The 22,858-nt window shown below is 41.7% G+C and overlaps 1 protein-coding gene across 13 annotated transcripts in view; it reads right to left on the minus strand.

Annotated features, from left to right (window-relative positions):
* SLC4A11 (solute carrier family 4 member 11) overlaps positions 1-22,858 on the minus strand; it is a 134,645-nt gene that overhangs the window by 17,705 nt on the left and 94,082 nt on the right. For all 13 annotated transcript variants that reach the window (XM_090139903.1, XM_090139906.1, XM_031588147.2 and 10 more), the window contains 9 exons: positions 21,392-21,598; positions 17,037-17,121; positions 10,236-10,361; positions 9,543-9,656; positions 8,572-8,704; positions 8,187-8,260; positions 3,785-4,034; positions 2,943-3,049; positions 1,673-1,841 (listed from right to left, as the gene is read on the minus strand). In XM_090139903.1, coding sequence (XP_089996029.1) covers positions 1,673-1,841; positions 2,943-3,049; positions 3,785-4,034; positions 8,187-8,260; positions 8,572-8,704; positions 9,543-9,656; positions 10,236-10,361; positions 17,037-17,121; positions 21,392-21,598 — 1,265 coding nt within the window. The remainder of the gene's footprint in view (positions 1-1,672; positions 1,842-2,942; positions 3,050-3,784; positions 4,035-8,186; positions 8,261-8,571; positions 8,705-9,542; positions 9,657-10,235; positions 10,362-17,036; positions 17,122-21,391; positions 21,599-22,858) is intronic.

The following is a 22,858-nucleotide window of genomic DNA, read 5'->3' on the forward strand; positions in this document are numbered from 1 at the left end:
ATTGAGGGAGGAGGCAACAGGGTCACTAGGTCAGATGGATGTCTATACTGCTTTGCCTCTGAAGTTGGTGCTGGCAGGAAGGGTGGGACTCAGGAGGGTTGTACACTCTTCCTGTGTTGGCTTACACTTTGAAAGCACTGCCCTTGCCCATGTGCTGATTTCTCAGAGCAGAGGCATCACCCACCTCCCACAGGGTTATTGCCTGCTTATCCTACCTGCTGCTTTCAAAGGGTTTTCTGTGTACAAAGGCCATATGTTCAGTGCCAGCATCATTTTAATACTTGTCTCAATCTCACAGCATTGACTATACTCCATACACATGCATCTGAGCCTCTGTCTAGCTCAACACACACAAGAGCTCTAGGTGTCTTATCCTGGGTTATTCTCACACTATCCAACCAGACCATTATCTCTTGGACTGTCCCATAGCTTTCTTCTATTATTCTTTAGCAAAGCAGTGTGCTCTCAGGTACATACTTTCCCTGCTTATTCCACAGGAAGAAATTGCTATATTTAGTAGGACTCCAAAAACCGTATTCTGTTTGGTTGCAATAGGTGATGGAATTTTTGTTCTGTGATGACACCACAGAACAAGCTGTCAGGTTCTATTTTCCTCCTTTCCACAACCCTGCCCTCAAACCTGACCAGCATAAGCTCAGCCCTGTACACAGTATTATGAAAAATGCTACAAAGAAAGACAAAATGTTTTACATTTCTTAAGGGCACCCTATTGGAAACAACAACCCATACTGGGATAAAGATGACCCACTTACATTATAAATTTATGTAATGCTTTACCTGAAAGGGGGATGATATAATCAAGATAACAGGAATAACCATGTAGTTAAAGAAAACCAAATTGGTTCAACTGAATTTGAGCTTGTCTTTCCTCCTCTAAGAGTGTCACACTCTAGTTACAACATGGAGCATAACAAAATTAGTGTTCAAGGAGAACCCTCCCACACATCACACCAGTGAAAAACCCTGAGACATGGTGTTTTCTGGAAAGAAAGTCATACACATTCCACTTTCGATATCATCTGATTGCAGTTGGAAGAAAAAGAAACAAATATTTTAATAGTCTTGCAACTTTAAACACAACTCAGCTCTACTAGATAAAAGTGAAACTACATCAGGTATATTTTACTTCCCTTCCCCATTCTCAATTAGAGATAAATAGCTTCAAACACTTTCCTAATTCCCAGCTGCTATGATAGTTGTGCAGATCACTGACTCATCATTTACAAAAAGGCATCCTTTTGAGAGCTGTGTATGTGTCCACACGGATCAGATGCTCCATCAGCCATATCTGGATGTACATCCATAAACAAACCATACCAAATACCTACAAAACTTTCACACAGGGGCAAAGAAGAAACAAGCTGAGGCATTGAGCTCATCAATGCTTTGCATTATTTTTTGATTCACTGCTACAATATCAGGTTTTGGGGGATGGTGATGAGAAGTTCTGAAAGAACGTGTCCTGAACATTTCAATACACAAGCTGGATTTTGGATAAAGCTATCAGAAGACAGATTTACTCAAGGTGTAGAACATAACTTGAGAATTTTCCTTTTGTTGTTGTAGAACTAGTTGAGATCCCATTGTTACAGGTCAACAAGTCATGAAGAAGCTTCCTAACACAGGGACAGCAGAAAGTTGAAAGCATTACCTGTTCTCTGGAGCATTTGTGAGCGATGCCACAATGTTCTGCTCTATGAAGAAGAGCATTGAGAGGAGGAACCCCAGCCCCATAGCACTCATCACTGAACCAATGGAGAGGGACTGGACAGGAGCCAGCACAAACAAGCTCTCAGATGGGTTGTAGTTAAATTTGGACACTGCAAAGAGGAGAGGAATGAAATTAGGGTGTGCCTTCTTGCCAAACCATCTACAAAGACTCACGTAGTTCTACACACGTTATGATTTACAGGGAACCAACACAGAAAATGAGTCGTGATGCTCTGACATATGAGAGCCAGGAAGCCATGGTTCAGTTTTCCCCATCCCCTAAGAGCTTGGCTACCATCCTGACTTGTTGGGTTATGGCTCGTTCTAGTGAGGCATTCTCTATTTTGAACAAATAAAAAAAAGGGAAAGTCATTTTCCACAGACATGAAGCATTTTTTAGATTAGAAATACTTCTAACTAGCAGTAGACTTCATCAACTGACAGAGGTATTCTACATAAAACTTCCCCTCGTGCAACAAGCTGTGTCCCTGCTTTCTGCCAGGGGGAAAAAAAAAATATCTATCAGTACAGGTAAATTTCATACGGCCAAACATCATTCTGCAATCCAACTGAATGGAATGGTCATCACAGAAAAAAGCCATTTCTTATGCGTTTCCATACATTTCCTCATATCACCCACTCACGTCACCACGGGACAATGCAATTCCTGTCCCCATTATCACTTCCTGATGTGGAAAAGCTGATCTGTGTGGCCAGTGAATGGTGTATCATTTTTAGATTTCCTCATGTAACTTAAAACTGCCCAGATGCTCTGCACCGTTTCACCTAAATTAGGAAAACGTCAAGTGGAGACAAAGAGGACAGACTGGGATCATCAACTCTACGTCTGCACAACTGGCAACAAACCCTTCCTGCCTGCTAATTACTCTGCCCTTTGTTCTTTGCCAGAAATTGTTGATTCTCTTTATTGTAAGAGATACACACCTAAATTACAATTAAATGAAAAGACAGGCTGAAATAACTCATCTAGAGAAAACTTTAACCAGTCCTGCTTGATTATGGTTTCGAATGACTTATATCTGATAATGACAAAATTAGAACCCCTGGAGTGGGAGACAGTAGTGTTTGTAATATTATATGGGGGGAACGTAGATTATTTTTTATTTACTTGTAGCCAAACTTCAACTTTTTCTTAAATTGCAGACAGAATAGAATCCCTCAGCACTGCAAAGAATAAAAACACAACTTACTTTCAATTTCCTTGAAGATATAGGAACCCACAACAGAAAAAGTCAAAACTGAAATTGGTAAGGCACAGTCGGACAGAATTTCACGGACTCTTGCATGCAAATAAGGGCTGTAATTTAAAAACAGAAAACTTCCATCAACACCACACTGAAGGGACAGTTGTCCAATCCAGATAGCGTTAACATTAACAAAAGTCAGTCCAATCTTGCCATTCTAAAGAGACATTTGGAGCGAAGAAAGTCTTTAAATTCAGCCTAAACCTTGTGGAATCTATCATCTTTGAAGGTTGATGAATACGTAAGCAAAAACCCAGAAAGAACAAGAAAATAAGACACAAGCTGGTCCTCCAGCACCAACTGGCATCTGATTTCCACAGCAGTTTTAATTACTTGCTTGGCCATTTCAAAGAGTTTTAAAGGCAATAGTATTAAAACCACATTAGAAGTGGGCATTTGGCTTCCAAGAGCACAATAGAGGTACCTTCCCATTAGGCTTTCCTACACCATCAGGGGTTTTGCCTCCAAGAATGGTTTAATGCTTACTTGGGGAGAGTTACAAGTTCCAAATGTTCAATATGATTCATCCAAAGCTTTCCAAAAATTCACCTGTGATGCCAAATCAAATACGGAAGGGCATCAGTCAGTGACAGAACATTTTGTCCTGCTCTAACATTTTCCAGGTGGCCAGCCAAGGTCATATCTGGTTTTGGCTTCCACCACCACTAATGGGAGAGTTCCACCTGATTTCACCGAGTTACAAAAATTTGGACCTAAACCATTATTGATTCCTCATTAGGTAATATGAAATAATCAGTAGTCTGAGCTCTAAGACTAAAGTAACTCACCTTTTCTTAAACTGATAGAGCGTATGACCAAGCCAAAGGGTACCCAACATCAACATGAGACTAAGGACGGCAGTTTCACGTCCATAATGCACATCATGCGTGCCTGTTTGATTCTCTAGGGACATGGATCTGCTCACTGATGAATTCATCAAGAAGGTGGTATTGATGCCGAGGCTTGGAATAGCATCAGTTCGTGCTTTTTCCAAGTAACTGTCTCCTGTGCGCCCATGGTAGTAATATTTCTTAAAAACTGTACAAACAACCAACAGGCAAGCATTAGGATAGGTTTGTGACAATCAGAGCAAGTAAAATAATGTGGTTTTTTTTTTTTTCTTGCTTGATCATGCAGTATTATTAACGTTATGCTTCACCAGGTTTATAGCTCTACCCCTCAAGCCAGAGAAAACAAATCAGGAGAGCTGCTTCTCTTACAAAGACAGCACTTGACAGATTTTTTTCTTTTCACTCCTTTTTCACCAAGTAAAAATTACACTCATCTAAAGCAACAGATATGAACTGTAAGAACTTACAGCGCTAATTATTTATGTGATTTTGTTCCTCTCATTGGAATCACTGCTCTTAAACATAAACAGACATTGAATTTCAGCAGGCTGCTAAAAAATTACATTAAGATCTCTGAAAAAATTAAGAGCAGACAGGCTACTTAGACCCTTAAGAGGGCTGCACAACACACAGTAATTACTTTTCCTCCAGGACTGCTCCAGATTTAAAGTTAAGTGTTTATGATATGCAAAACCTGGCAGAACATTGAAAATCACGCTGCAAATTGAGATAGAGTTACAAAGCATCTGAAGTAAACCTGAACAAGTGAAATAGCAATGCTTCTAGAACTGCCCATAAATGTATTAGATTAGCTCAGTTAAGAGTCATTTATACAAGTAATTAACAGTTCTAAGTGTACTCTTGCTCTCGAGTATTTAGTCAAGTCCCCTTTTGTATGGCATTGTCTGGCCCCAAGCATACAAATGCAGTATGGGGATAATTTTGCTTTTTTCTGGAGTAAAAGCCTGGAGGCACCACAAAGAAAAAGTGAGAACAAATGGGCGTTGGCCCTTGTAGCCTCCCTAGAAGAAGTAGGTAATGAGAGGTAATGGCCTCAAGTTTTCCAGGGGAGGTTCAGGTCAGATATTAGGAAACATTTATTCTCCAATAGTGTGGTCAGGCACTGGCACAGTCATGTCTCTGGAGGTGCTCAAGAACCGTGGAGATGTGGCACTGAGGGATGTGGTCAGTGGGCATGGTGGGATGGGTTGGACTTGAAGTCTTTTCCAGCCTTAATGAATCTATGCTGTGATTGGAAGCCAGCAGACAGCTGGCTCTCCCCTGATACAAATAGGGAAACAAGGGAGGATGGAAACCACCATGTCAGAGGTTAGTAGCCCCCCCTGCCTTTCTTTGCTTTAGGCAAAATACTCCTTCAGGCTTCACAAAGGAAACTCAGAAGTTCAGGGCAAGAGCATCTCCTTTAGACAAAAATACAGCAAACTCAGTCCAAAACGCCCTTCATAGCGTTCTGTACCATGCACTCTTTCCACTCCATGAAAAACCCCAAGCACCTCTTGTTCGTTTTTTCACGCTGTTCTCAGCATGAGCCAGAAATGAGGAGAACATTGCACTTTTAATCACGAGAAGCTCCCCCAATAAGGAGCAATCCTGTTACGACCTTCCTTCACACCGCGCACTTCTGCATCGCGTGCTGCGGAAGAGGCTCTGCTGTTATTTCCTCCCTATCCTCACAGCTGCATCCAGCCCAGTCAGGACACCCATGTCTGCTTTGCAAATAGGTAAACTGAGGCACAGAGCACTGCTGCAACTAGCACGGGACAGGCTGTTGGAGCATTTGCTGTTTCTGGCTCTGAATATAAAAGGACACTTGTCATCACAGCAACGATCATAGGGGGTATTTCCCTGGGGATCAGTAGCTGATCAGAGCTGAAAGCCTGTCTAAGCAGACCCTCACACTCATTAAGTCCTAGAGATGTACACAATTACTGAGCCTACGATAAACCAACAGTTGCAGAATTGTTATGCTGAATACACTGACATGCCTCTATTTAGATTTGAACTCATACAAATGAAATTCAAGTTATTTATATAATAATGTTTTGAGTCTTGGGGATTTTCTCAGTTCCCCATGCCATGTTGCATTTCCCACACATTTTAATAGATCTAGGGTTGATCACAGCTACGTGCACCACCTCTTGGGTTGCAGTTCCATTTGCACCCACCTGAAAACTAGGTAGGGCTGCTCCAGTTAACCCTAAATATAAGAGGAAGAAGCGTTCTGGCTTCTTTACCCTCATATTTTAATGCACTGAGGATATGTCAAGGCAGTAGTGTATCAAGGGCTTTCTCTGAACAACCTGCTATAAAATACTACAAAAATTGCTGCAGATTTTGTCATTTTTGATTGTTTTTCTAACTGAGAGCTACATGGATCTTGCTGCCCCATTCAGAGCAAAGCAGGTGGTGCTCCAATTGAAACAGAGCCATCCTCAAGCCCAGCGCACGCTCAAGTTCCTTCCAACAACATTAACTTGTGTTGTTTGCTTCAACCAGTCAGTCGTCGTTTCCTGCAGAGTGCAGATGTCAAGATCAAACAAATACAGCTTTGGTGGCTGGGCCACACGCCGAAAACAGTGTCAGTAGGGATGGCTGGTGCACCTGGCCCAATTCCTCTGTACAGGGTTGCAGCCCTCCCCCATCTCTTTCCTGTGTGCATACAGTACCTTGCAAAAACCAAGGCTATGAGTAGACTAAGGAAAATACATCTGAGCAAGAGGAATATACCCTTTAGCCTTAAGGAAGCCTTAATGTTGCTGATAGCTTTTACCAGTACCAGCTTTCTCCTTTTACCTAACTGTTCAGTCCTTATTTTAAGAGTTAAGTGAGCAAGTATCACCTCCTGCTATAAGACTGGAACGGAAGAGGAAAGATGAGCACGTGGCTATACTGGTGTCATCTGTTTAAATATGAGCACCAAGAGGGTTTAGGATCAAGGCTGTGCCTGCCAACATCACTGCCCTTCTGCACCTGGGAACCTGGCTGGACACGGGGTCTCATCTGCTGATGAATTCAGTGCTCCCAGATGCAGCTCAAGCCAACAGGAGCTGATGAACAAGCAGAGTGCTGGCTTGATTTTATTATCATTGTTCCTATAAACAGACCTTTCCAAGTTCAAGGGAAAATTAGACTAATTAGGCTAATTCACTAATCACATTAACATCCAGCCTCCTCTACTGCCTCCAGTGCAATACACTGACTGAACTACTACTCATATTCCTGAAAGTCTGGTAGCAGAGATAAATGGATGCTTTCCTCACCTTTAACCCAGACCCCATGCCTTTGATATGCAGAATTAACTCCACACTACAGCAAACATGTACTGATTTTCACAGAGCAATTGAATACTGCTGAATAACAGCCTAGTGCTACAGGGAGAATGCTCCATGCCTTGAGAGCAAGGCACTGACAGAACACTTCAAGTACCACACATTAAGCAAGAAGGCAGCAAAATATCCCAGAGCAGCTCCCTCCATCACTGAGTTTTGTCTTTGCAGGATATTTGATAGATTCTCAATAAAGCCAGGAAATGTCTTCCTTGAAAGTGTTTTGCAGCCTCCTCTTTGAAGGTGTTCTCCTTGCAAACAAGATACCATGAAGAGCCAAGCCTCAGGGCCTGGAGAACAAGCTGCATATTCAGTGTGGTTAAGCACATCTTAAAGGATACCAAACTTTGAACGGTTGAACAATTGATCATGAAAGCAACGTAGACTTGCCAGCTCCTTGTTGGGTTGGATGAACAGAAAGGCTGCTATCCAACCTGACACTTCTGTAGATAACTTTTACTTGAAAGTGCCATAGAAGTGTTAAGGCTGCTCATGTGAATACACAAATTAACCCGTAAGTGGGGAGGTGGTGTTTGGAGAGGGATGAATAGTTTGGAGCATGCTAGAAGGCACTGCAGTCACTAGGTTACCATTAAGGGAGAAGGAGATCTCAGTTCATAATGATGGACAATCTCAACACATCTTTGGCCTCCAATTTAACACATTCAACAATGTGGTGTGGAGAAAATTCTGCATTTAAATAAGACTACTTTTTGGCAGGACCATTCATGGGAAGATTAACAGAAACGTTCATATGGTTTCTCTACCTAATCCCATCTCAGCCAACTGAAGTGAGAGCTAATAGAAATTTTGCATTTCCAAGAAAACTGCTGACAGAGAGCTGCTTGTGTCTCAAGCACTTTGATTTTTTCCTGAAGACTCTGAATGAACACAGATCAAGGAAATGTCATGCATATTTGCAGCCTCATATTTCCCTGTGGCAACAAAGAAAAGCAGAGATCTGGACTGAAGAATACTGTTGCAAGACTTACCTTTAATAATGCCTTTGAAGGCATCAAGCACAAAAGTGATTGATATAAAAAGTGCAATTATTTCTTCTGTTGACCTGTGGAAAAAAATCCATGAATTAATACAGCCATTAGCAGAGCATGCATTCAACCTCATTCAAAGAAAATCAGCATATTCATGCATTCACATTAAAATATACAAATTATAGTTAGACTCTAACTCGGGAAAGAAAACCCAGTAAATCTTTTAAAGCTTCTTTTTAAGCTGGAACAATAAGCCAAAATGATACTAGCTTCATCTCGCAAAATACATTTTGCAGCAAGTTTGTAATTAAGGAGCTTGTGGAATGTGTAATTTTTCCATTTGCTGAATAATCTGATCAAAATACGACTTCTTGAGAATAGCTACCTTTTAAAGAGCTTCATCAGAAGACTGAAATTAAAGAGGGAGTACATCACAAGGAAAAAGCTGTTCCACAGTCCAATCCAAGCATAGAAAGCACTGAAATCCAAGTTGTAGTCATCGCAGATTCCTCGAATGACTGCAGAATGGAAGCATTCACACATCAGATTAAGCTGAGATTCTCATTTGCTTGATGGCAAAAAAAAGAACTAATTTTAAAGACTTTGCCCAACCACACCTATAGCAAGACACCATTAAATCTGTTCTTATACTCCCTGTACAAGCATTGGATCAGTTTTTTTTTTTTTTTCTCCTCCCCCCTAACCACTAGAAATAGGGCAAAAAAAATTTGGAAAACATTCTCCCACACTACTCAAAACATCCTTCCTATATATTAAGGCCACAAAACCCTCCTTACAATTTGCTCTTTATGGCAAAACTCAGGTGCTGTTGAGAAAAAGATCTCATGCATGCATGTTTTTGGACCACGTTTACTGTTAGTGCACTGCAGACTAAAACTTTCCAACTTAATTGAAGACCATTCAGTTGTTTCTAGAGATACTGATTGAGTTTGCTCTTTTTCATCTCTGGCTCAGTAGTATAATCTCCCAGCTGTAACTGGAAAGCTACTTATCACATCGTATCAAAGTGATAAAGATCCCTCATTGCTCTTATCCTCGAGGTGGTGAAATGCAGCTCCATGAGAAAATAGCCAGATAAAAAGATTTCTCCCTTGAAGCACAAATGTTTATTCTCATGACTTTTTCTTTTCCCTGGATCGTTCCATTAAAACCAAGTCTCTTTAACTAAACATGCATCAAGCTTCTCCTCTCAGCACCAAATGCAGCCCTTTAAAATTGACTTCAGAAGAAGAAATGCAACTAGAACTCTAGTAGGGTTGCAAGATTCTCACACAGAGTCACTTCTCACTGATCTTAAGCAAATGAACCCCCAGTGTGCACGTTTAACAGGCTTACCATTAATGTAGAGTGCTAAAGGAGCTGTAGTCAGGAGAACGACGAGAGGTTGCCCCGAAAAGAGTGCATAAAGCAGCCCTCCAATACACTGGCCAACAATTGTCTTCTGCACATCTATGAGTAATTGGGAAGGAAGGAAAGAAACATTTTTTCCTGTAACCAAAGAATTCTGAGCAGACACTCACTGATGAATAAAAGGAATAGTTAGAACACAGAGATGAGACGTTGTGAAAGCATGAAGTGACCCTATGCTGGCAAACTAGTATAGCTGAATACCCAAGTGTGGGACCTACAAAGATCATCAAGTCTAACAGTGTAATAATTTAGGATGTCAACAAGTTTCATCCAGAAGACCTTTGGGACAGAATTTTAACTAAATCTTATGAACTGCTTCAGGGACAAAACTGGGACAGAACACCACATCTGCCACTGTATCAGCATTTTGGACACTGCTAATCAAGTTTGGATTAAAATCCAGCAGCTTGCCTGGGGAAAACGTACATGCAGTACACTGCATAGTTAGAAAGCAAGTGTTATTTAATAAAACAAGGGTATAATTCTAGCTGATCATGAACTTAAGATCACTCAGCAATGCTTTATTCAGCAAAAAAAAAAACTATAAAAACTGAGCGATTAGTGCTACCCAACTTGAACACATGGGATCCTAAAGAGATAGAAAGGGGATAAACTTACCAATAGCTCCTCGGGTGTTTTCATCATTGAGGGACCCAAAAGCAATAGATGGAAGGAGGCAGGCAAAATACAGAAAGATCATAGTTGTGATGTATTTTCCTATAGCCTTGTTGTTTCCAATAATACCTAGCGTAAACCCAAAAAGTTGTTAGTGCTGCACACTTGGAAATCATCGAAACCTTGTTGAGAAAAGGTATATGTGCCATTAGATCTTTTAATACTGAGACACACCAGGGGAAATGTAATCTTGAGTCTAAAAATATAGGCAGTCTTTGGCACTTGATTTTGCACAACTGCATTCCTGTGCACTTAGCACCAGAACAAGTACTACCAACAGCACCACAATGCAGGCTGCTTCAGCTGGCACTTCTGGCATCACCAAAACAGGAAATCCTGGGAGCTGCTTGTTCAGTTTTGCCAGTTTAAGAAGCTCAGAAAGGGATCAAAGCAGAAGTCAGAATCTTAGGGTTCATAAATCCCCATCTCCTGCCTTTTTAATACCAACTTCATAGGTATTCTGTGCTATGCCCTTAACAAGCTTCATGATGATCGCTCGCCATTGCAACTCACAACGCTCAGGGCAGGAAAACATGAAGCACTTCATTTTTCCCTAGGTAGAAATCTGAGATTATAAGGTTTGAATCAATAATGTGCTTTTCTGAGCCAATTAGTGCTAGCAGACTTATCAAAACAAATAGCACAAGAGGTCAGGAATGCGTACATTAAAAGAGTTTTGCTTTAAAAAAAGCCCTTCTGAAAGAATGGCTTCTTTTCCAGCCACTCACCCCTTCTCATCCCCATCGGAAAAAACACATCGGGCTGTAACAAAAGCAGCCAGAACGAGAATTAAAGTGTCATAACATGAATTTAAGGGCCTCTGAAGTAGCTTCCCTTCCCTTTCCTGTTTTCAGGCTGATGTCCATCCCCAGTGAGCTCATATCACCCCTGAGGGAAAGGATACAAGATGACAACAGCTGACATTGCTCAAGAAGAGCATAAGTTTTTGTGAGTTTTTTGTTTTGTTTTGCATTGAGCAGCCTCAGAATGGTTATGGCAGAAAGAATTTCCTCCAAAATAAAAAAAAACAACACTTAGCCTTCAGTCTGCCTGTGCCACCATTCTCAGTGATGCCTCTGCTGAAACACTTGGGCAGATTTGGAGCCATCCATTTTCCCTTTTGTGGAAACCACATGAGTAAGGAGCTCCCACCCACCTGCCCCCAAGCTCCCAAATGCCCATCTAAGCCTCTGCTACCATCAGGCTCTTGCCAAAGGAAGCTACTAGCACAAGAGTTGAATCTGAGAACAGTGTTTTGCATCTGAGGCTGTTGGTGTCCCAGAGAAAATCAGGGCACTGCCACAACTGATCGCTTTTCACTTGATGTCAATCACTTGATGACTTCCAGATCCTTACCTAACATCTGTTTTGTGCACCACTTGCAGTGCAGAGATAAAGACAGAAGGAGGATGCAAAAGCCAAAAAAAGAGATGCGTAATGATCAAGCAGCCATATGAATAAAGGACACCTTGTGAAGGCTCCCGTTTGCAGACCTGAGAAGTAGACACAAATAGCATCCTTAAAAAAGTAATAAGAAAACAGGGAGAGCTGAAACTTGACAGGAGACATCTCAAGCATGCAAATATAAGCCTGACCTTCCAAGAGTCATGGGACCAGCTGTTTCAGAGCAGATTCTTTTCAGTTTATTGTGAAGATTCAGAAACCACAGACCACATTCCTGACCACTCTTGGCAACCACAGGGCCTAAAACGTCCTTTTTCCAGATAAAGTGTTCTCATGTGATCAAGTTAAACAGCTACAGGCTCCCACCTAACACTCCCAAGCGCCGGAGACCTTTAGAAAGGATGAAAGGTTCCACAAGGCAAAGAGGAGACTAAACATTAGTTTTACAAGTAGAGATTGTCACTCCTTGCTCTGAGAACAACGTGGCTCCAGAACACAGGTTTCTTTGGACAAAGGAGTCTTTCCAACGTGAAAGATCAGAAGCAGCAGTTCTTGAAAGCTTTGCATTCATAAAAGGACAGAGAAACAACAAATGAAAGAAAAGCCTCATTTTCTAAACATAGAAAAGTTTGTAAGTGGTGAGGTTCTAAAATCTCAGTTAAATAAAACCACAGTGTAAGCAGGTGGAAAGAAGCAGCCCTGAAGGGCATCTTAAAACTTATGCATGGCTTTTGGCTTCAGCCTTGCTTTGCAAGCAAGTGTTAGAGCGGGAGTCTTTGCTGATCACAGAGATCCTTAAGCACTGTTATGGTTGAATCCAAGATTCCCAGCAGAAGCAAGCTTTTAGACCATTTTCAGTCACAGGAGATCCAAAGAGCAAAGAAACCCTTCCGGTGGCAGAAAAATTCAGTTCATAATGGAGATAACTACATCAAACTCAACGTACCCTTTCATAAATATTATCAATCACTCCCTACTTGCAGTTAAAATCATGAGCAAGTACCTTCTCCTTGTACAGACTCCACTGAGACAAGCACTAAATTCCAGCATTAGTCACAATTTGCCTTTTACCTTTTTGAAATCAACATCTGGCTACATATTTTCAGGGTTTATTAGCAATCTGGAAACTGTTATTACTTCATTTCTAAAAAGGTGGGCTGCGTTACGACAGCATTTCACCTGCAGCAGGCTCATAAAGCCATTGAAAAATGTGTCACTCCAACTGCAACACATCAATTTGTAGCCAAAAGTCAACTTAGTTCAGCTGTGAAATTTGAGTAATTAACTACTACTGAAGCAATCCCCTGAAATTAAGGTACATCTACACATTGAAAGGGGAAGTGATTATGTTCATCAACATGACAGTTCTATTTTACTTGCTTGAATTTAAGAAGTGACTTTCTTTCAAAACGACAAGGTTAGAATTTCAGAGAATACCACGTTGCTGGCCTCACTTTGCCTGGTATTCTGGAACAGTAATTTTAAGACTTACAGGTCCAGGGGCTGGCACTGAAGCTCCTTACGTCTACTAATTGTACATTTACCGAATCCAACTTGAGATGGACAGTCCATGATTCATCTGACAACTGAAGTTCCTTTCCAATTCTCCGAAATATCTAATGCAAAGTAGGCTTAATTAAACCAATTTGCATCACAGCAGCAAGGATATGTCTATTAAAACCTTGACAAAAGAAATACCTTTCAATGGTTAGAAGCTAATGTTAACACTAACTATAGCCTTCCATGTATTAAGCCACGAAAAGGCAAAACATTATAAAAATCTGCTAAAGCCCTCAAGCTGGGTTTTTACTTCTGTTCGCAGCTGCTGGACTCTACTCAACTTCCTAAGGACACGCAGAAGATGAATCTTCCCTAAGTCCAACAAAGAGTAAATCACATTACAACAAGCAAGACAAAGAACTAGAAAAGTAGATCCAGCTGATCTTGGGGCAGAGAAGCCAAGAATACGCTCAGACTGGGGAACAGCGAATAAACAAATAATATGTACAAATGCCACCAACTCCTGAAGATGTCACTGGCAGAGGAGCTCACAGGAACTGATTAGGGACCGCTGCAGGACCAAGGACAGGGAGAAGTCAATAGATCCAGCCAACTCTTCACCCATCACTGCATTAGGTGCAAACACAACCTTATAATAAACCTCACCCTTATGTTTTCTATTTCTTCCCTGAGAGGTGAAGGGATACAGCAGAATCTGGCACTGAAGTTCATCTTAAGAGCTTCAGACACCTCAAGTTTCTCCAAGCACTCCGTGCATTGTTTTAATTCCTCTGTGTTGTACCAGGAAATACAAGCCAAGGAATAAGAGTAGGGTCTTCAAGGGGTGGCAAGGAACTTGTAGCTGAGTCCAGGCACCTTCTGGGAGTCCCTTCTTCCATTCAAACCAGCCTCAAAATTCAAAAGTTTCAAGAAGCTACTAAGCTTCGATTGAATTTTAGAGTAATAAATAATTGGTAGCACAAGTGTTTTGAAACTGTTGACAAGACAACAGTTTGCTTGTGGTACTAATAGAAATGGGAAGGCGGCTGGACTAGATGATCTCGCAGGTCATTTCCAACCTTTTGATTCTATGATAAGATCAGGAGGAAGTTCTGTACAAGTTTTGCTTCAAAAAAGAAAGAGCAAACAAATGCAGTCATTAAGAAAAGACTACACAAAATTTCCTTTAAAGCTAAGCTTTAGTCAAAAATCACATGTTTTCCTTTCCTAGGCTCAGCATAATCACATTTTTATCTTCAGATGCTCCCACCAAAATCTGTTTACTACAAGTAAACTGATGGTACTACTTGTACCATCAGTTCTGGAGAAAATCTTCAGAAAGCTCTTTGTTCTCTGCATGTTCAGACATTGAAGACTTCCACAATCCAAAGCAAATTTAAACTTGACTAATTCCTAATCTGAGGGAAACTAAAAAAAGACTCCTTTCTGCTCTCTCCCACATCACAATAGCTAAGGATAATTTAAAGGCCAGCTTTCTACAGCATGTGAATAAGATCAATCACACAAAAAAGTCCAACTGACAAAATACCTACAAAAGCCTTATTTATTACTCAGTTCTTAATCGGTTTATCTACCTCAACCAAAATCCCAGGATGCTTCTCAAATTAAGGATTTAGATTCCAACCATTCAGCAAAGAGGCATCTTTGCTATTCAGAGTTCTTTGATGATGCACGTGTGATTGCCTGGAGTACAGATATTTGGATAGCTCAAATCCCTAACGTTTTGGTGCACTGCTGCTTTGAGATGGTCCAGGAATTTCACATTGTTGATCACCTTCGGTCTTGGTGGTTTATGGCAGATACTTTCTACTCCATCTGGTTTTCATTCCACAGAGATCTTTTTAAAGAATTTATCTTAATTTCCAGTTTCTGGGAAGTAGCACATAGAAATACTTCCAGGCTTTTAGAAATTCTCCTCCCTTCCCTGTATTATACATGAAAAAGAGCATGACACCTTCTAAGGTGAGCTTCACTTTTGAGCTGAAGTAGTTCTTAAGTTCAGCTCAGCTCACTTCGGCATCTTTTCTCTCCAAGAGCTGTATAACATGATAAATGACTATGTGCTATATTTACATTTTATACCAGAACAATTCTCTGCAGTACTTGCAATGCTGCATTCTCACCATGACAGTACTTCAGAGGCAGCCAAATGAACGGCGCACCCAAGGCAGTCAACCCCAGCATCTTGTCTAGGGCAATCTGGATCTACTGCATACACTGGTGTGCAAAAAGCTTGCCAACTTGGCTATAGTTGGGAGGGTCAAGACTGAGAAGCAGAATAGTTACTTTGGATGCATGCAAAGCAACAACATGAACCCAAAAATGGATTCCCAAACCTGCTGTCAGCCTGTTGGCTACATGACCATCATACAACCCACTTCTGCCTGTTAACCTGTTGCACACTCAGGATATGGACAGCTGTAAGTACGGCAAGTAGCTGCAGCTAAGTCTCAGCATTCCTAAAAGGATGCTTCTCTGTGCTGCAAGATCCTTATTCACTTCCCTTCCCAATGATCAGTTGGAATCTGGAAGCCCTACAAAGCAATAGCCATGGAGACAAAGCATCCTGAAACCATTTCAGGGGTGTACAAATTAGGAGCTCATGTCCTCTAACAGATCTGATGCTAGTGCTGCTAGCCAAGAAATCATGTTTGTGTTTTTCATCAGGCTCCTTGCTGAAACAATTTCTTAACACTCTTCCTTCCCAATATGCCCTCAATCCCCATAAAAACATAGCCTAAGCTTGACTTCACATAGAGCCGCCCTCTGTTTATCTTAGGCCTCACAGAAACAGTTCCATTCCAGCAGTTACAAAGCTCTTGTAAAGAGCATCCAAGCACAACCACGATATTAAGTGGCAGCAAATTCCATTTCATTCTTTACAACAGAATGGGTGCCACCAACTGCAAGACGTTTGTGTATGCACCTTGTCTTCTTATGCCACCTGCAAAAGGGCAATGCAGGGAGTGTACTGGGACAACTGTGCCTTGGGCTAAAGAGAATTTAATAGCAGAAGGGCATTTGATGATCTCCCAGATTCTCCTTGCCTACACTCTACACATTTTTTTTATGCAAACTTTTTGGGGGTTGATTCCAGATTATTGAATTATTAATAAAGTCCCCCAAGAGCTGTAAGGAACTGAACAAGCTTTGATGTCAGGCAGAGGCTCTGAAGTTATGGTTTGCTCTGAAGACTTTTCATGGCTCTGAAGAACCTCTGGAAGTAAAAGCCCACAAATAGAAAGGGGAGAAAACTCTGAAAAGCAACACTGCTATTGTGGGAACTACACAGTGCCCCACACCTGAGGTTCACTAAACACCATATTAATGCGTCTATGATCTGACTACAGAAGACAAGCTATATCCTGTTTTTAATAGGCACAGAGCTGAAGTTACTGCAGCTCAGGTTTTGTTTAAGCACTCTCTACTCCCACTGCATCACCATAATTACTGTTGATGCTGGCTTGCAAGGACAGCAAAAAGGGTCTACTAGGCCACTGCTGGCTAATTAGGTTGCAGTGAGTTGAACTGTGTTTGCACACAACAATAATCAATCTACTTAATCGCCTCATAGCTTAATAAGAATTAAAATTCTCATCTACGTACAGCTATCATCTTCATTAAGGGAATAGTGCAAGCTTCTCATCTACAATGTGCGCTGCTGCCTATTATAGGCTTTAGTCAACATACTTGTTTAAATCAGAAATAAGAGAGCTATTACACATATCAAAGAACATATTCAATGCACACTGTAAACAGGACATCATATCACAAATTCAAAAGTCGGGCCAACGTTTCCATAAATACTGGCCAACATACCATCAGTGAAGTCCAACGCGTACACTGGAAATCTTCGTGCAATGTCATCAAAAATCCCCTTGCCAACATTGAGAAACTCGTGCAGCTGAAGAAAGGAAGGAAGTGCTGTGTCAGTTTAAGGCTCGTGTATTGTCAAAGAGATTAACCTCCTTATTCAATACTGATAGGAGCAACGCTGGTCATTTTGAATAGGGCATTCAAATTGGATTTCGTAATGATAATAAAAATAGACCCTTCACTCTTCAAACTACATCTTGAAAAGCATTGTAAGAGAAAAATCCCCCAGACCACCCTATTTTCCTCCCTTCCTTCCCTCTTTCTCCTCCTATTCATATCCACGTCCCTGCTTTGTAGGTGAGGGAGCTGATGCACAGCATTTAAGAGACCTGCCAAAGACACTCCTTGGCCAACAGTTGGATTAGACCTCAGGGCATAGGGATAACATCTGGTTACCCATACAATAAACATGAAGATAAGGAGCCCTCCCCCACTGCTCCAGACAACTTGTTGATATATCCCACCAGCAAATTCTTCCCAAAAGCCATGTGAAAGATGTGTAAGAGGGTCTGCACAAAATGCTCCTTCCCTTAGCATGGCCACAAAAGAACATCTCAAACTGGTATATTCTGGGAACTAAGACTGTCTACATCCCCAACTCAGCTCAAAGGGAACAGGCTGAAGTAACTTCACACAAACAGTAGTTCCTGTCTATTAAAAACCAGTAAGATCACTGAAATGCTTACAGAAACCTGACATATTCCCTTGAACTTGTGCTCTGAGGGCCTGCAAGGTGCAATACGCTTGTTTATATGAACTGAAGCATAATACCAGCAACAAGGAGCTTTATAGAAATAAAAGACAGCTGTTATTGACTTACAGCCTCCCCATTCTCAACTACATCATTAAGAAAAGCACATGGAAAGCATCTATATAGACAATGCTTTCTTTCCCCTGTTATCCTCAACTCAACATGCTATTCCAGAAAGAAAATGCAGCCTAATATGGTGCTAATTATCCCAACTGCCTCATGAAAAACACTGTATGTTTCCTGCAGAACCAGGGACATTGCTAAGGAAGTGTAAAGGGAGAAGAAAGTCACAAATGAATTCTATATTAGCAGACCATCTTAAACCAGCACAGAGGTCATCTTTCTAAACGTTTGGCTGTTTTATGTAGAAATGGATGGAAGCTATTGCTATGGAAAGGACTGACCTTGCCCTGCTCTCTTAACAGACACACAGCTTTGCTTTTTCTTACCTGCCTTGCAGTACCTGGAAATTCAGTCATGTCACAACATCAAACAGAATAAGAAAATGTCTCTTACAAAGGGAACACACCATAGCACATCAAACACTTAGGGTTTTTCAAGTGCAAAAGATCTCTCAAAGCTCTAACTCCTTTATCAGTCATTATCACACCTTACATCCCAAGTAAGTCAATTCTGTTGCATTTTGCCAATATACCTCCAGTAGTTGTAGAGAGTTTCAGCTCTCTGCAATGAACAACCAGGAAGAAAGGAAAACAAATGGCATAACATATCTGCATTTTAAGTATTTCTGGGAAAAAAAAACAACTATGAACTCAAATCAACAGGCATATTTGGACATCAAAGCCACATGCACTTAAAAAGCAATTTAATTTCTCCCCCCAGAAAGACATTCCTAAAGGCACAAGTCAGCCAGACAATCACAATGGCTTTAATGACTAATATGTTTACTTGTCTCACTGCAGTGACTATGGGAAAAGGATGCTCAGAGCAGCTCACCTTTGAGGGGAAGAAGCCACACACTCACTGCTTGCCTGAGGCTGAGCAGGATGGGGTTGCTCATGCAAGCTGCCTGCTTGTAGGAAGCAGGGGACACAAAAATGTACTGATCTTAGCGTCCCATAAGGCACACTGAGGCAAATTTGAGAAAAGGTAAGGCAGCAGGTTATGTTTGAGACCTTTGAACCCTTCTTACGCATTTATTTCTTGCCTGTGGGCAAGTTTGGCTTGGAGTGAGGATGTCAAGCTAAACCTCAGTGCTGTTTCTATAGAGACCACTGACATTAAATCTGTGGCTAAATATGGGGAACATTGTTTATCCTGTAAAAAGTTATCCTCCTCTTACCTTCCTCTAACTTAACACTCAACTCTTCTGAGTTTTAGCCTCCCAAGAGTTAAAAACATATATGTTAAGGACAATGCTGGCACTTCATTTACTTCATTCTCCTTCTTTGAGTTGCTCCCTCACACCCTCAAGAGCTGGTGATCTCTTGGGTTGCCATTCCTTGCTTCTTTCCCTATTAGTGGGAAGAGTTTGCTTGGACCTATTTTTCACTTCCATTCATGGTGGCAGCTCTCTCACAGCCCCTATCATCTTTTTGGCATGACATAACAATCCTAGGTGGCCTTATCCATAAAGCTTTTTTTTCCCATTCCATTTTTCTTCCATTTTTGCTGGATCCACACAGCAATCTCACAGCTTCCTACCTTCCATTCTATAACCCCTTCCATGCTCTTTCACAAACTACCATCATTTGAGTTAGTCTATTTCTCTACACCAGTACCATAAGGGATAGAAGAAAAGATTAATTGTGCTCCTGCTCCCTCCATCAACACCCTAAAGCCCCATTTCTCCTCCATCACTACAAGATCAAGAGAAAAAGGGAGTTAGGAAGCAGATTCTTATGCCATCAGGACCTCACCCTCCCCTGGGCTTGCTTGCTATTAGAAGCAGCTCCAGATTAGGGTATTTATTTCAGTCAGGGGAGGTTCACAGGTTGAAATTACACCCTTGGTCTCATATGAGCTTGTTCTCATATTAAGTGGTTCCTTTCTAAAGGACTATCATACAGAGCTAATAGGAGAAGGCTTCTGCATAAGGCTTTCATTAGAACTGATGAACACAGGCTACAACCTCAACTCAACCTCACTTCTCCAAAGCTTTGCCTGCCAGGGACGTGGGAAGGGTTCCAAAGCCTATCTCCCAAAAATCAATGCTGGAGAGTCCCATTTCAGGCAAGGGCAGCTTCTTTCAAGAGACATGAGAAAGCAGAATTACTATTGCACAGTCTGCATTCCTGGGGAGCTAGAACACCTCTAAAAGCAATGAATTACAAAATCAGACTAAGAGCAATCAATGCCAAGAGTAAGTGTTAAAGCAACAAGCATCACTTTCCCTGTACCAGCTCAGAGCTGTGGAAGCTCTGCCTGGCCATGGATGCAGGCCCAGCAATGCAGGCAGAAAATACCACTTCAGGGCTCACAAACATTGCATCCAGCCCTTCTGCTCACCAAACCAGAGCAGAAATGCCTCCACATTTTAAATAGGCTGCTCTTAGAAGACTTAATTTCTCCTGTGCGTACAAAGTTGGACTCCTCAAATTCTCTACCAGCACCATCTTTGGAAGGCCATATGCAAAGACTCAAGCTTACTTTTCTGCAATTTTTCCTACAAAACCACCACTCTGAATGACCTGTGCTTGAGAGTATTGCAGGACTTGTCCTGCAAACTTAAGGGCAGGTACGGTGTCTACCAAAGTTAAGTGCTACCTCAAAGCAAGGGGATTATGCTGGAAAAAGAGAGTTACTCATTCCCAGATGTGCAGGTCAAAGCCCCTTAAAAGTCTAGTTCATTTTAAGAAGTTATATGTTAACCAGCCTCTGCACTAGAGACAACCCAAAGCTTCAAGGTTATTTGCAATTCAAGGACAGGAACAGCAGGCTAGGGATGATACAGTTTGTTTTTCAGGTATGCTGCTTGGTTAAAGAATGAATTTCTGAACGGAAAAGCAAAGCAGTGACCAATACACAGGAAATTCCAGAAAAGAAAGTGGAGTTACAGCATTTCCCTCGAACTTTAGAGTACAAAGCAAGTAACATTTTACAGAGCTACAGATCAAACAGTTGGAAGTCAGGCCAAGAACTGACAGGCAACTTTTAAGTGAAATTACTGAGCTGGGACAGCCAAGAAGCCTTTTGGCTGCAGGAAAGACAAGCAGCAGCTTCTTCAGAGACTTCTGATTGTAAGGATTAAGTACCTTGGACTGACAGCACACAGCGATCCATTAATCCCATCCACAACTAAGCATCTGGATTCAAAATCCTGTAACCATTTCAACCCCCTACTGTTCTGCATCCCCTCAGCACCTGCATCTTTGAAGTGTTTTCTTGAGATTTACGGCAGGAGCTGAGGAAGGTAGACAAGCATACTGGAAACATTTATAGCAACCTCAGTCCTGAGGGATCTCTAGGAAAGTCTGATGGATGCAAGCACCACAAGCGCTTCGTCTCCTGTCCTGAAAACCCTTGCATTTATTCATTTTGACACCAAAGCAGTGGGAGGACAGTTGGAGATGTTGGCCAGCCTTACCTTGAGTGGCTTAGGACCATGTGGCATGTGCCCATCGCTCATTGCTGAGGGTCTCTGATTCACCACCGTCAACAAGTGGCGTTGGTGGACTAAGGCTTCCTTGAACTCCTCTTCAGTTTTGGTTTCTAGCAGTTTCTGCCGGAAGGTTATATCCGAAAACATCGTGGCAAAGGTTCGGCCCACTTCTGTGGCTGTTTTGGTACTTTTCTGAATTAAAAAGAGAAAGAAATACTTAAAAGCTATTTTCTTTCAGTTCCAGAAGGTAAAGCTGCTGATTTGCCCCACTGGGCACCATATCCCAGAGACACCCAGTGGAAAGTGGCACACTCCCTCAGACACACCAACCAATGTCTAGGCCCTGACCAGAAACACACATCAGTCTGTCTTGATTGACCTGAACCAAATCTGAATCAAACTGAGCATTTATCTTATCCCCTCGCCTTCCCTTCAAGGCTGAGGAAGCTAAATAAGGGTCTTTGCTAGCCCTAAGGTATCTCAGCCTTACTACCACCAGGGTGGAAGGACATTGAAGGCTCCTGCAGGTTGAGATGTCTTTTCTTGGAGACAGACAGCTGTGCACATAAGCACGATCAGCTTCTTAATTTCTGGGCACTAAAACTCAATTTGTTTGGCTTCTTTGCAGCAATCCCAGCAACATAAGAACAGATTTAGGGCTCTCGGCTCAAGCAACTACTGGAATGGAGAAAAACAGAGGAGAAAAGCAGTTGAGCACCACAAGCAGCAGGGTTCATCTTCACCAAATACCTGGAAGGGACAAAAGGCCTGAAATAATGAAAAAGGAGAGTATCTAATCAGTCCAACATTTCTGTGAGTCACAGATCTGGTCTTTGAGAGATGAGCTTTAATGGTATCCAAAGCCTGCTCTCCTGTCGCTCCAAGCACTTTGGAAATTAGACATGAAGGAAACAGTAAAGGAGACTGAGCTCCTCATCCCCACACAAACCCACTAAATTCAGGCTCTGCAAACTGATCTGCTAAACTGCTTGTGTACTTCGGTCAAGGCAGGCAAATTACCTACCAAGTTACACAGAATCAGAGCTCCTCAAGAGCTTCTTTTTGATGAAATGTTTTAACCCCCACTTCTCTCAACTATATTCAACAGCCATAATGCAGCCTTTGCTTGAGATACCCAAACAACCACCTTCTTTTAGACATATTTCTCCAACTCCTTGCATTACTGTCAGAAGTAGTGGCAAGCGTGATTAATCTAAATCAGTTATCGTTATTCATGAAGTAGATGAACAACTTATTCACAAGCAATTCCGTGCTGCTCAGTGCAGAGGTGTGGAAATGCAGGTAGCACTACACTAGTCCTATCGTTACTAACACTATACTTGCTTTGGCACTCATAGAATCATTATGGCTGGAAAAGACTCCTCAGATCCCCAAGCCCAACCCATCCTTCCATACCCACTGACCATACCCCTCTGTGCCACATCTCCAGGG

This window comes from Phasianus colchicus, chromosome 4, assembly GCF_987193195.1.
Source record: "Phasianus colchicus chromosome 4, bPhaCol1.hap1.1, whole genome shotgun sequence".
Lineage (NCBI taxonomy): Eukaryota > Metazoa > Chordata > Aves > Galliformes > Phasianidae > Phasianus > Phasianus colchicus.